This window comes from Hibiscus syriacus, unplaced genomic scaffold, assembly GCF_006381635.1.
Source record: "Hibiscus syriacus cultivar Baekdansim isolate YM2019G1 unplaced genomic scaffold, ASM638163v2 tig00010968_pilon, whole genome shotgun sequence".
Taxonomy (NCBI): domain Eukaryota; kingdom Viridiplantae; phylum Streptophyta; class Magnoliopsida; order Malvales; family Malvaceae; genus Hibiscus; species Hibiscus syriacus.
Window position 1 is genome coordinate 320,390 of NW_024062239.1, and position 14,892 is coordinate 335,281.

Below are 14,892 nucleotides of genomic sequence, written 5' to 3' on the forward strand. Positions count from 1 at the left end.
TTATGTGCTTCTTGTTTTGTTTTTAAATTATAATCAAGATCAAATATTCCTGATTTTGAAAGTGTTGTAGACTAAGTTTGTTCAACTTTTAGAAAAAAAATCAAATTATAAGAATAAATAAATGTTAAAAGGTTAAATTTATTATTTTATCAATTAAATTATTCACATTAGCATCCATTATTAATTTAATGAAGAGGTGACTAAAAAACTTCAGTGTCGTTAGTGTTGTGTATAAATTGAAAGTTTATAGAGAGATTACTATAAAAATGGGATAATACTTATTTAGGATGGACATATATATTAACAACATAAAATTTTATAATTATGCGTGGGTATAAATAAAATTTTAGAGTGAATACAATCAATAAAATATATATCTACCTTAGGAAAATTCAGTTTTTAAGGTAGGTACTTGTCCATCTTAAATACAGTGTGGATCGCGCGACCAATGATATAATTTAACCTCATTTTCCTTTTAAATTTATCCACTGAAACAGAAGTTCAAACACTCTACTATCGGATTAAATGTCTATTGAATCATACCATAATTAATGGGCATAACATAAATGCATTAAACATTAATTCATATATAATTACGTCCAAGTTTCAACACAAAAGCTTATAATTTCCTCCTTCCTTTCTCCTTATTCTTGTATTTTACCTCACTTGATGTTCAGGTCATGCTTTCCCCGCATTTGATATTTTGTCACCTGTAGGAACGTATTATAGCATATACAAGCATATTCATTTAAAGAGGAAAAAATATGCATAAATGTAATACAAATAATGCGAAAGAGGTAGCTAGGTGTTTTTTCTTGTCTTTATAACCAAGCAGTTTGTTGCTTGGAACATCCTTACAAGCATGAAAAAGATTTATTTCCCCCCTGAACAGCTGTTGCTATGATGAGGAGAATACATTTGAGTAGCTTGAGAGTTTTCCCCTCACTTTTTGCCACAATTTGTGGCAATCGCTGTCCACACAAGTAACATATACCTCAAGCATGTTTGACTCTCATATAGGATAAGACTTGGTTCCAACGATACATGAATGTTACCCATTCTTGGCATGCAGGAATTTGGTAAGGAAAGGGAAACACAATACATACATACATACATATATATACATACATACATATATATATATATAATCTGAAGTTTTGGTGCATTTACGCATAGTATATAGACTTATGTTATACTATTGTTGATCAAGTGAAGGATCAAATAATATCAAGCGAGGATTTAAAAAGTGGCCGATATTGAAATAACAGCAATGGTAGAATTCGGAATCGTTATTAAACGATTGTGATACCCGTAATGATTGCGACAATACTCATTATGTCCGTAATTGCGATAAACGTAATACAACTGAAAACATGACTACAACAAACAATTTAAATCCCTAATATATGTAATTATGCCCAGGAGTGAGTGTTTGATCGAGTTTAGTCAAAAAAATTCAAGTTATTCGAGTTGAGAAAATCTATTTTATAACTCAAACTTGATTGAATTTTTTTTGAGTTGAGTTGAGTCAAGTTATTCGAGTTTTTGTTTAAATTTAATTATAAATATTTATAATATTATGTAAATATTTTATTTCAATTTAAACAGTTTCCTATAACCATATATATTTTTTTTTCATATGTACTATACATATATCATTTAAAGTTGAATGGCTCAACTTAAACTTAAAAATCAATCCACTAATTAAAAAAAATTTGAGTTATTCAAATTTTATTTTATAATTCAACTTAAATTTGAAAGTTTTCTAATTAAACCGAATCGAAAAAATAAAGTTTTGAAATGAATCAAATTTTGCTAACCGCACCATGTCGGGGTCTAGGAACGCGCTATCCTGTCTCTATCATCTTTGTGTGAATAAAGAAAGTGGGTCCATTTAGTAAATGAAAAAACAAAGGCAATTTGCAATACCACTTTAAGAAATATACAAATATTATTCATTCTCAACTGAATAATACTAATTAATATTAATGCCTGGTTTGATGATAATCATATCAATTTAGATGGATGACTTTGCTTAAATTACATATTTTATTAGGTATCGTTGCAGAATATGTATATTATATAATGAACCCACTTTACTATTAACAGAAAGATGGCTTGAAGGAAAAGAATGCTTTTCCGCTTTAGGCAAAAACAGGGAAGCGGGTAATACTGCTACCAGGGGACCGCGGTTTTTATTTGGTTTTTCATGTTCCATAAATATGAATCATGGATTGTGTTCAGATTGCCGACGCATAAATATAATATTCATCACGTTTCTCATCTGGAAAACTAAGGGAGATCTCATGCGTGGGAGACTTGAACCCTGAGAGAGAGAGAGAGAGAGAGAGAGAGAGAGAGAGAGAGAGAGAGAGAGAGAGAGAGAGAGAGAGAGAGACCTTGCGAGTGATTACCTTGTATTGCATATGATGATTACCTTGTGAGTGAAGAAAAATGCATCGAAAAAGACAAGATAGAGTCAAAGACAAGACGACCAACAATCCCATCTCATTCCTCCTATGTCACACAAGTGAGGTCCCCCTCCAATCCGTTTTCAACTCTACCCATCAACCAACAAACACTCTCTCACACACGCATATGTATTCATATTGGTATAATTATGGTTTTCATCCCTCTTTTATGTTAAAAGATTTATATTTAATTCATATACTTTAATTTCTCATGATTTGATCTTATACTTTATACTATCATTAATAGATCAAAACTAATAACACCTTTAGTTGCTACCGTTTGAAAGTGATAACATGGAGAACCTTTTCTAAAAACTATTGCAAGGCAAGATACTACATCCACTTCCCTAGGCCAAGTTGCACCAACCATGGATTCAAATTGCGGTCGCGGCCGCGTTTTAGTTCACTTTGCATTTAGCGCAGTCACGGACGTAACGGACGCTATCGCGGTCACAACTTATTATAAAAATATAGTAATTATAATTATAGAAAACCACTTTTAATGATTTTTAGAGTATTTTGTAACAATTATAGACTTTTATTAATATATAAATACAAATTTTACCGTCATTAATATTATATGAACTCATAACAAATAAAAAATAAAAAATATTGAGTTCAACATAGAGTAGAGTTGCAGAAAGTTAATTTTATGGGGGTAAATTCATAAGACCATAACAATAACCCAAATACTCTATTCTATTTAATTTTATATGGTTCTTTTGGGTCCAAACTTCAAACCCAAAAAATCTAAAAATTAAAAGTAAAAAAAATAATAAGAAATAAAACATAAAATAAAAATATTTAAATCCCTAACCTAAGGAACGGGTAAAGATAAAACACAAAATAAATACCTCCTTCTTTTACCGTGAAAATGGAGGGCTGGAGGGAGAATGCAGAAGCAATAATTTTTTTTTCAAATGCATCCATTCTCTTTTCTTTGTTACCTTTCTTAAAATTTTCTTGTTATTTCTACAAAAAATATCCACAAAACTACAAAAATGGATAGATTTGTGTAGATTTTCTTTCAAAAATTTTCCATACCTATGTTAGTTGTTGCATACAAGAAGCAAGAAGGAAGAACTTAAAACAATCAGGTATTTTACTTACTTGAAATTGTGAGATTATCTTCAAAGTGAAGACTTTTTTTTCTTCTTCTAATTTTGAGCTTGGGGTAGTGAAATTTGAGAGGATCTTTGAAGTTGCAAGCAAGAAATTTTAGATTTTAATTTGGGGTTGTTTTTTTCTGTTGCTTTTTGTTTTTGTATTTTGTACCGATTCTGAAATTGTGATTATTTTTTTTCAATTTTGATGTAAAGTAAACTGATTTTTACAAGTTTTATAGAGAATATATTATTTCATTTTTACTTTTTTTTATGCTGGAAAGTACATTGATTTTTATATATGAATTGTTATTTTTTTTGAAGTAATTGTGTTGTTGGTGATGTTTGGTGTTGTAACGGGGATTAACGGGAAAAACGGTCCGTTATAGCTGCGATCGACCATTACCCGCTAAATTGCGGCCGTTATGGGTGTGATTCCGTTTCACACCGTAATTTCGGCTGATATCAATAACAGGAGCCGTCGATACCGCGATATAACGGTCGTTATACCGTTACACGATCGTTTTTTGAATCCCTGGCACCAACATCATGAACACAAGCCTAGGGAAATCCTTGGTTAAGTTTGGGAAGATGAACCTTAAGCTGTGTCAAAGCTTTAAGGAACTCGTAGGATGCCCAAGGAGACAGTGTCAGGCTATGCCTTGGCGTCGACACGATATTGTCTAAGAAAGTGATTCATAGGTTGAATATAATTTATTGAATTTTCACATAATCCTAACTTTGTGACTGACACTTGTCATCTTTTTAATAAAATAACTAACATTATTATAAAGTAGCGGATCAAATAAATCCCACGTAATATGTCAAGGTGCTTGTTTGTATTCTTTTTCATATTTCTCTAGTTAATGGGTTCTAGACCCTTTAGGAGCATTTTATTTCCTTCCCCTAGAGCCGTCTTTTCCCTATCATCTAGGTAGAATTAGGATTAACTTTAGAATTCGTCAATCAAGAAAAAGTAGAGGATCAAATTATGCCAAATCTAAAGTAGAGGGATTATATTTCAAATTTCAGTACAACAAAGGGACGAAAATCATAACAATACCATCCGTGTCCATATTTTAAAGAAAATAAACCCCACAACCATCGCTATCATCATCACCATTACCGCCCCATCAAGCTTTCTGTTTCTCTCTCCAATGCAACCATCGTTTACCTATATTACACCTTCCTCTCATCTCCATCAAGCCAGTTAAAAGGAGGAAGAAGGCTCCACTAGATCAGATCGAGACCCAGCACGCAATGAGGAAGCCTGATCAAAATATGGCAAATGAAAGAGTTAACAAAAACCGCAACATGATGAAGCTGAGGAAGGGACTGTGGTCACCGGAAGAGGACGAGAAACTCATCAAGTACATGCTAACCAACGGCCAAGGCTGTTGGAGTGACATTGCTAAGAGTGCTGGTCTGCAGAGGTGCGGCAAGAGCTGTCGCCTTCGTTGGATTAATTACTTGAGACCTGATCTCAAGCGTGGCGCCTTCTCCCCCCAAGAGGAAGACCTCATCGTACATCTGCATTCCATCCTCGGCAACAGGTTCTCTTTCCCTTCTAAAACCCGAAGATTTTTTTTAATATTTTCTTAATCAATTGACAATTCACGTACACCTTACAACTATACAACTATAGTTTAAATCCAAGACCTCTACACAGAACAATATTCCACAGATAGACAACATTGTGAAACACCGATAATTTCTAATGAGATTGAATGCACTTAACGGTGTGCATTGTACATTACCAGAGAAGTTCTTGGTGTAGTTCATTATTTACAGCCGCTTAGGAATGTAATATATACATCAATGTAGGGCTGTTCAATCCCATTGAGTATGGTACTTCTGATCAAATAAATTTCTGGCTACATCTGAACCATAGTTAAAAAGTTAAACCTTTTCCATGGATTTAAATAGTATTTCATTATCAGAATAGCAATGGTCGTATAGAAATAAAGATATCATCCGAGATCGTTATTGTATAATTACCCACAATGACCCCAACAACACCCGTTATTGCAGCAATTGGGATAAACACAAACAACAAAAAACGTGACCTCAATCTCCATTTAAATCCCTTGTATTTTCTTTTCTAGTCAAGCTTTGCTTTCCCAAAGTTTCCGAAATCTCTGCTTGAATAAAGCTTCAAGTAGTTGTCCAGTCCACACACCAGCACCAAGCGTCACCACTCATATTTTCTGGGGTTTCATTTCATTTTCAGATATGAGCCTATCGTGTTCGATTGAAATGCTCTAAACCCTAAAATGTGTTGGAATTCAAGTATTCAACAAGCTTTTAACATATCTTTTGAAGCTTTATATTATAAATTGTAGTTAGATCCATCCATGTCTTATTATTTTCACGAATTTGCAGGTGGTCCCAAATCGCTGCTCGTCTTCCAGGAAGGACTGATAATGAAATAAAGAACTTCTGGAACTCAACACTAAAGAAAAGACTTAAAAACAACTCATCGAAAACCTCATCACCCAACAACAGCGATTCATCGGATCCCAGAGACGTTGCAGGCGGAGGAATTTTCCCTCTGCAGGAACATCACGCGATGACCTTTTGCATGGACCCGATTTCCTCGTCATCGACAATATCCATGCCGCTGCCAATGGTCACAAACAACCAATTTGATCCGTTTCCACTGCTCGATATCAACAACCGTTACGATCTGACGTGCGTTCCGGGTTTACTAGATGTTCCCACATGCTTAACACAGGGCTTTTATGGGGATCATGGGATTGTAGAGCCTGGGAAAATAGGGTTTGAAGGTGACTTTTCTCTTCCTCCACTTGAGAGTAGAAGTATTGAAGATAAAAATGCTGCAACGGCCATTAACAACAGCATTGATCATAGGAAAAGCAACCATAATAATAATAACACTTGCTTCAACAACACTGATCATCAGGGCATTAAAGTAGGGGACATGTTTGGATTAGAAAATCATCATTGGGGAGGAGAAAACTTGAAAATGGGAGAATGGGATTTAGAGGGTTTGATGGATAATATATCCTCCTTCCCTAATTTCCTTGATTTCCAAGTTGAGTAACTACCTACACTTAACCTTGCCCCTCTATCTTCCAAATTTCTTCTCTATACCCAAAGCCACGTATAGGAAATATTCTTCACTTCAGCCCCTCTTATCTTCCTTATTGATTCATTATACATTTTTTTGGATTTTATTTTCAATTTGGGTCACTTTTAGAGCTTGCATAATAAGGATAAATAGGTGAAGCTTAGCACACGTATATGAATTCAAGCATGAGACATGCAGAGGTCAGTGCAAGAACCATCGAGAAATTAAATGTGAATAGTGATACAGAAATATTGAAAAAGGAAACAAAAAGATTTATATTTGTTGAATTGTACTTTTGATTTCATGTACAAAATAGGGGAATAATTTGAAGGTAGATCTTCCGATCCAAATCTACACATAGATATATCCAACATCAATAACAAATTTTCATTAATGGTTCACCATTTAACAATTACATAAAAGGAACAACAACCCCTAATTTAAATTTCAGACTTAATAGTATCGGTACCCCTCCTACAATACCGATACTTCTCTTCTATGGTAACGATACCCACTTCAGTATCGATACCATTTTAGCATTCTAGAATTCCATTTTCAATACGGTATCAATACCTTCCTCTTGGTATATATACCTCCACATCAGTATCGATACTTCTTCAATCAATATCGATATTGTTCATCCGACTTATATATTATCCTTACATTTTAACCTTATAGTATCGGTATTGTTCTTCTAGTACCGATACCCTTACGTTGATTTTACCTCTTTCACTTCAAATTTTACACACACCTCACCTAAATCTTAAACTTTCTTCTCCATTCATGCCCTCAAACATAATATTACTTATCATAGCTAACTTGCCTCCATAAATCCTCTTATAACATCCAAATTTCTCCATAGAACACTTAGAACTAAAATCACACCAAATATTCAAACATGTTCTTAATCCTTTATAATACTTCTAACTTCTTAAATAGACCCTTTTCAAGTTAAATATATCATTAGAAATTCAAATACTAGTCAATATCATCAAATCCCTTAAAAAACCATTCCACTAATTCATCATTAATTCACCAATCTCTTAGTTTCTATTCATCTTAAAGCTTCCTTAAACTTCTAAACCACTCAAGGCTTCAAAACGAAATTAAAAATGAAAGGATTAACCAACATTCAAAAGAACTCACCTTGGCAAAATAGGTTACGGTGGGGAGAAGAAGATTAAGAGAAGTAAACCAAGTTTCCAGACCTTTCCTTATCCCCCTTTTCATCTCATGATAAATATCTTTAAAAAAGAATATTAAATTCATATCCTGCTGAAAGACAATAATGCCCTTCTACTCTTCCATCTTTGCTAACAAGTCTTAAACACAAATTTACAAAATTAGTCCATAAACTTTTTAATTTATCAAATTTAACCATTAAATTTTAAATCCTTACACTTCAGTCACTGAGTCGATGTTTGGGGTATTACAATTCTCCCCCTTTAGAAAATTCTTCCTCGAATTTTCACTGTACAAATAGATGAGAAAATTATCTTCTCATGTCCTCCTCACGTTCCCAAGTCGCCCCTTCTACTTTGTGATTTCTCCAAAGAACTTTAACTAATGGAATCGTCTTGCTCCTTAGCTGTTTGACTTCATATGCCAAAATCGTACTGGTTCTTCCTCGTAGGTCAGGTCAGGTTGAACTTCTATTTCTTCCGGTGCTATTATGTGTGAAGGATCTGATCGATATCTTTTAAGCATAGACACATGAAAGACATTGCAGATCTTTTCATTTTCTGGTGGCAATGCTAACTGATATGCCACTGGTCCAACTCTTTTTCAAATCTCATAAGGTCCAATAAATCTCGGACTCAGCTTTCCTTTGAGTCCAAACAACAATATTTTCTTCCAAGGCGATACTTTTAGAAATACCTTATCTCCCACTTGATATTTAATCTCTTTTCTTTTTAGATCAGCATAATACTTTTGTCTATCAGCAGCTATCTTAAGATTACCTTTAATAATCTTCACTTTGTCTTCAACTTCTTTGATCAGCTCAAACCCCACAAAGTCTCGATCTTTTAGTTCAAATAAATTTAATGGTGTTTGACATTTTCTTCTATATAAAGCTTCATAGGGCACCATCTTGATATTCGATTGATAACTATTATTGTAAGCAAACTCTGCGAGCAGCAAATATTTCTCCCACGATCCATGAAATTCAATCACACATGCCCTTAACATGTATTCCAGAACCTGAATCGTTCGCTCTGATTGACCATCGGTCTGAGGGTGAAAAGTCATGCTAAAGTTCAATCGAGTACCCAATGCTCCATGTAAAGATTTCCAAAATCTTGAAGTGAATCTTGGATCTCTGTCAGAAACTATGGAAACTGGTACTCCATATAGTCAAACTATCTCCTTGAGGTATAATTCAGCATACTTATCCATTGAAAATTCCGTTCGAATAGGAATGAAATGTGTTGTCTTTGTCAATCTGTCCACAATAGCCCAAACTGAATCCTTTTTGTTCAGTGTCAAAGGTAACCAGTTACGAAATACATCGTAACTCTTTCCTATTTTCATTGAGGAATAGAAATCGGTTGTAATAATCATGAAGGCACTTGATGTTCAGCTTTCTCTTGATGGAATGTAAAACACTTTGCAACAAACTTTGATATTTCTCTTTTCATGCCTCACCACCAGAAATGCCCTTTCAGATCTTGATACATCTTGTTCCCTCCTGGATTCATGGTCAATAGACTACAATGAGCTTCTAACAATATATCATTTTTCAGCTTATCATTATTTGGAATACAAACTTTATCTCTATTATATAAACATCCATCTAACTTTACCTCAGAGTCCTTAATTTCACCTTTTTCCACTTGTTCTATTTTTATTAAATATTTATCATCTTTCCTTTGAAATTCCTTTATTCGATCCAAGAGTAAAGGTTTTAGCTTCAATTAAGCCATTAGAGCACTATTTTCATTTAACAAAGTCAAGCATTTAACATGCGTAGAGCTGTAAAAGTCTTTCGGCTAAGAGCATCTGCTACCACGTTAGCCTTCCCGGGGTAATAATCTATAATTGCATCGTAGTCTTTTTATCAGCTCGATCCATCTATTTTGTCTTAGTTTTAGCTCCTTTTAAGTTAGCAAATACTTCAAACTTTTTTGATCCGTATAAATGTAACAACGCTTAACTTAAAAATAGTGGCGTCATATATTCTGTGTAAATACCACCGCTGCTAACTCAAGATCGTGGGTCGGATAATTATTCTCGTTTGGCTTAATTTGTCTCAAAGCATAGGCCACTACTTTTCCATCATGCATTAAAACACACCACAAACCATTATGGGAAGCGTCACTATAAATCGTGTAGTCCTTGCCCTATTATGGTTGCACTAGTAGTGGAACCTCGGTTAGAATCCTCTTTAAATTTTCAAAACTCTCTTGGCATTTGTCCGTCAAAATGAATGACACATCCTTCTTTAATAACTCTGTCAAAGGGAATGAAACCATCGAAAAGTCCTTTACAAACCTTCGATAATATCCAGCCAATCCCAAGAAACTCCATACTTCAAAAACATTTCTTGGGACTTCCCAGTCTAATATAGTTTTTATCTTATGAGGATCTACCCGAATCCCCTTTATAAGAACCACGTGTCCAAGAAATACCACTTCAGTTAACCAAAACTCGCATTTAGAAAACTTAGCATAAAGCCTCTTATCTCGTAGTGTTTGAAGAATCACCCGCAAATGGGCATCATACTCCTCATTTGTCTTTGAATAAACCAAAATATTATCAATGAAAATGACCATAATTTGATCGAGATAGGGTTAAAACACTCTATTCATGAGGTCCATAAACATAGTTGTTGCATTGGTTAATCCAAATGGTATAACTATGAATTCATAATGGCCATACCGAGTCCTAAAAGTCATCTTTGAAATGTCTTTTTCTTGAATCTTCAACTAGTGATAGCCATAACGTAAATTAATCTTGGAAAATATCGAAGCTCCATTGAGTTGATCAAATAAATCATCGATTCTTGTGAGATGATACTTATTCTTTATGGTCATCTTACTGTGTTGTCGATCATCAATGAAGAGACGCATTGAACCATCTTTCTTATTTACAAATAATACCGGTGCACCTCAAGGTGATACATTAGGTTTGATAAATCCTTTCTACAAAAGCTCTTGTAACTGAGTCTTTAGCTTACTCAATTCTTTCGGGGCCATTCGGTAAGGAGCCATTGAAATTGGTGTTGTTCCCGCAAAAACCTCAATTTAAAACTCGACTTTTCTATTGGTAGGTAATCCCGGTAACTCATCTGAAAATATGTCTGAAAATTCTCGAACTGTTGGAATATCCTCCAATATCTTTTCATTGGCTCGATTATCGATCACATTAGCAATGTAAGCTTGACACCCTTGTAACATTAGTTTCTTAGCTGACATTATCGATATCACGTTAGCTAAAGGATTGAGTCTCTCGCTGACCACTCTTACTTCTGATCTATCAGAACTTCTCAAAACGACTTGCTTTAATCGAAAATTAATATTGGCATGATAACGATATAACCCATCATTTCCCAAAATAACTTCAAACTCGTAAAAGGGTAATTTCATCATATTAGCATAGAATTCAATTATTTGAATCCTTATAGGACACCCTCAAAAAATCTGTTTCACTCGAGCATTATGCCCTAACGGATTAGTCACAATCACATCATTACTTATAGCTTTTAGTTGAATCGTTAATTCTCTCGCCAATTTACTACTAACATAAGAATAAGTTGATCATGGGTCAATCAAAACTAAAATAGGTTTGTTAGCTAACTAGAAAGTACCTGCAATAATCTCAGGATCATCACGATCTTCACTAGTCTTATGATTATACACTCGAGCAGTTGAGCACATTTCAGGTGGAGTCGTCGACTCAGACTGATTCTTTCCTCGGCCTCGTCTTCTACCTCTTTGAGGTACATGTGCAGGCTTTCCATTCATCAATGGGCAATCACAGATAAAATGTCATGTCTTCACATAACTGAAGTATGCTCCGAGACCATTCGACGTATTCCATTATGATGTTTGCCACAATGCTGACATTGACTTGGCCTTCCAGCCTCTGATTCAGTAGATTGGTTCTACTTAACTTTCACTGGATTTGATCCTCTACCTGAGGATAAGGCTTATTCAGATCTTGATTGAGGTCAAAAACTTGAACCTCGATTTTTATTTGATTGTGATACACTTTACGAGGTACCAGCTCTATTATTCCACTGGGTCTTCTTCTCCCCCATATCTTTTATTTTGATCTCACTCTAAGTATTTAGCTCGAATCACCACCTCTTGAAATGTGGAAAGGTTCAGTGCTAATAGTAGCTCCTTCGTTCTAGGGCGCAAACCCTCTACGAACCAATCACAAGGGTCTTTTTTAGTAGGGACCAATTTAAATACAAATCTACTCAATTTGTTGAACTCACATTCGTATTCATACGCAGTGTGATTCCCTTGTTTCAAACTCATAAGTTCTAGTTTCATTTGACGGATGAACTGGTCACATATATACTTGTTCTTGAATTCTTCTAAAAAGAACGACCGCGTCACTTGATCTCTAGATGCCTTTATTGACACGTTAGTCCACCATATTCGTGCTTTTTCTCATAGAAATGAGACTATTCCATCCAATTTCTCCATTTCAGAACAATGGAGACCCTCTAACATTATCTTCACATCATTTAACCAAAGGTCCGTAGAAACAGGACCTTCCTCTGCTTCTCCTCTAAATTCTAGTGCTCGTATGCTCATTTCCCATATTCATCTTAGGGGTTGAGGGAGTAGACAGTTGGAAACACGTCAGAATCGCGTCCAACGTCTGGAAAAAAAGATCCCTTGATCTTGCACAGGCACTCCCTAATGCGTCTGCTATTCACCATGCCTAACTGGGACAGGTGAATTACTACTTCCCTCATATCTATCTCCCACTTCACTTTGGGAGCCCACTTCATCCGATATCTATTAAGATAAGATCAATATTCTATTAGTAAGGACATCATACTAATTACCTTATCAGATCAGAGATTTTTAACTTTTAGTTGGTATGTACACTTTTTAAAACAAAAACTGCTTCATTTCAAACTTAAAATCGGTTAAACCGTAACTCTGATACCAATAAATGTAACACCCCTAACTCGTACCTAACCCAGATACGAATCTGAGGTGTCACATTACCTTTTCAAAACTTTTACTCTTTAAAAGTTCGTAAAAAGATTCAAACTCTTACTTATTTTTAAGTGGTGAAACCCTTATAACGAAATTTCAATTGAAAATTCATAATTCATAATGAAAATAACAAATCGATAATTTACATAAATATAAAATTCATATGATTACAAAACGGATCAGAGCATTACAATTTAAAACTTTGTAATACATGCCAACAATTTACAAATAATAAGAAACCTATAGTTTAAATTGTTTTGATCTGATCTTCTTCAACCGTATGTTGTCCCTTCCTAACTTTAGTCTTCTGATCTCTTTGAACCTACGTGTGAAACAATCACATTCTAAGTCATTGACTAAGTGAGGTAAATACGAGTATAACAAAACATTGTAAATTATTTGCTTATTTATCTTATAGAAAACATTTCATACTGAACTCAATTTACATTTCAAGAAAAGAAGGTATATTTTTACACATTATTCAGTTTATATCACTTTGTCTTAATAGCCCAATGCATATTACTGAGAACTCTAGGTATTTGAGTATATTGAGGTTATCCACTAATGCTGTCACCACTGCTCATATAATTTGCACCGAAGTGCCACGTAGAATTTGTCCCGAAGGACCACGTATAATTGTCCCAAATGATCACATAGATTTGTCCCGAAGGACCACGTAGAACCCTCGACTCTTGGCATGCCAACCATACCTCTAATTCTCATACATATACATTGGGCTTTAACCATATAATTACTTCTCATTTCATTATTCAAAGTGTGTTTTATTTACATTGAGTACATTCACATATGACACTTTCATGAAGAACATTTTCGCTTAGAAAACTTTAACAAAGAACAATTTCATATAAAACATAATCATATACACATAAAATCAAAACAATAGTTTGAAAATACACTTGATATAAAACATAATAAAATAATACATAAAATAAATAAAAAGTTTTTGATCGACAACTTTGAGGTTTACTTATCGCAAGCCATTTTCAAATCTAATATAAAACACATTAGTTGCACTCACATTTTCCTCACATAAGTTCTAAATGAATCCTTTTAGCTTCGTTAAATCTCTTTGCTATATCGCTTGTCCGTACGCTTCTGATCCAAATCTACATATAGATATATCCAATTTCAATAACGAATTTCCATTAATGGTCCACCATTTAGCATTACATAAAAGGAACGACAACTCCTAATTTAAATTTAAGACTGGATAGTATCGATACCCCTCCTACAGTACTGATACTTCTCTTCTATGGTAACAATACCCACTTCAGTATCGATACCATTTTAGCATTATGGAATTCCATTTTCGATTACAGTATCGATATCTTCCTCTTGGTATCGATACCTCCATATCAGTATCATACTTCTTAAATCAGTATCGATACAGTTTATCTTACTCATATATTATTCTTTCATTTTAACCTTATAGCATCAGTATTGTTCTTCTAATACCGATACGTTTACCCATATTTTACTTCTTTCACTTCAAATTTTACACACACCTAACCTAAATCTTAAGCTTTCAGCTCCATTCATGCCCTCAAACATAATATCACTTATCCTAGAAACTTACCTCCATAAATCTCCTCATAACATCCAAATTTCTCCATAGAACACTTAGAACTAAAATCACACCAAATATTCAAACACATTTTTAATCCTTTCTAATACTTCTAACTTCTTAATTAGACTCTTGACAAGTCAAATATATCATTACAAATCCAAATACATATCATCAAATCCCTTAAAAACTCATTCTATTAATTCATCCTTAATTCACCAATCTCTTAGTTTCTATTCATCTTAAAGCATCCTTAAACTTCTAGACCGCTCAAGGCTTCAAAACCAAATAAAAAATGAAAGTATTAACCAACATTCAAAACAGCTGGGGAGAAGAAGAAGAAGAGAACTAAACCAAGTTTCCAGACCTTTCCTTACTCCCCATTTCATCTCATGATACATATCTTTAAAAATGAATATTAAATTCATATCCTTCTAAAAGACCATAATGTCCTTTTACT

General features: G+C 34.1%; 1 protein-coding gene across 1 annotated transcript; it reads left to right on the forward strand.

The window, feature by feature from the left end:
- The first annotated feature begins 4,834 nt into the window (after positions 1-4,834).
- Positions 4,835-6,758, forward strand: LOC120204472 (transcription factor MYB83-like). The gene is made up of 2 exons (XM_039204553.1): positions 4,835-5,127; positions 5,957-6,758. Exons 1-2 carry the CDS (start codon positions 4,835-4,837, stop codon positions 6,636-6,638), a joined length of 975 nt encoding a protein of 324 aa, XP_039060484.1. The 3' UTR covers positions 6,639-6,758.
- Positions 6,759-14,892: the final 8,134 nt, after the last annotated feature.

Excerpts from the sequence above, each read along its gene's own strand:
- LOC120204472 (XM_039204553.1), top strand. The coding sequence starts at position 4,835 with ATGAGGAAGCCTGATCAAAATATGGCAAATGAAAGAGTTAACAAAAAC. Across the intron at positions 5,128-5,956 it reads CATTCCATCCTCGGCAACAG|GTGGTCCCAAATCGCTGCTC; the intron begins GTTCTCTTTCCC and ends ACGAATTTGCAG.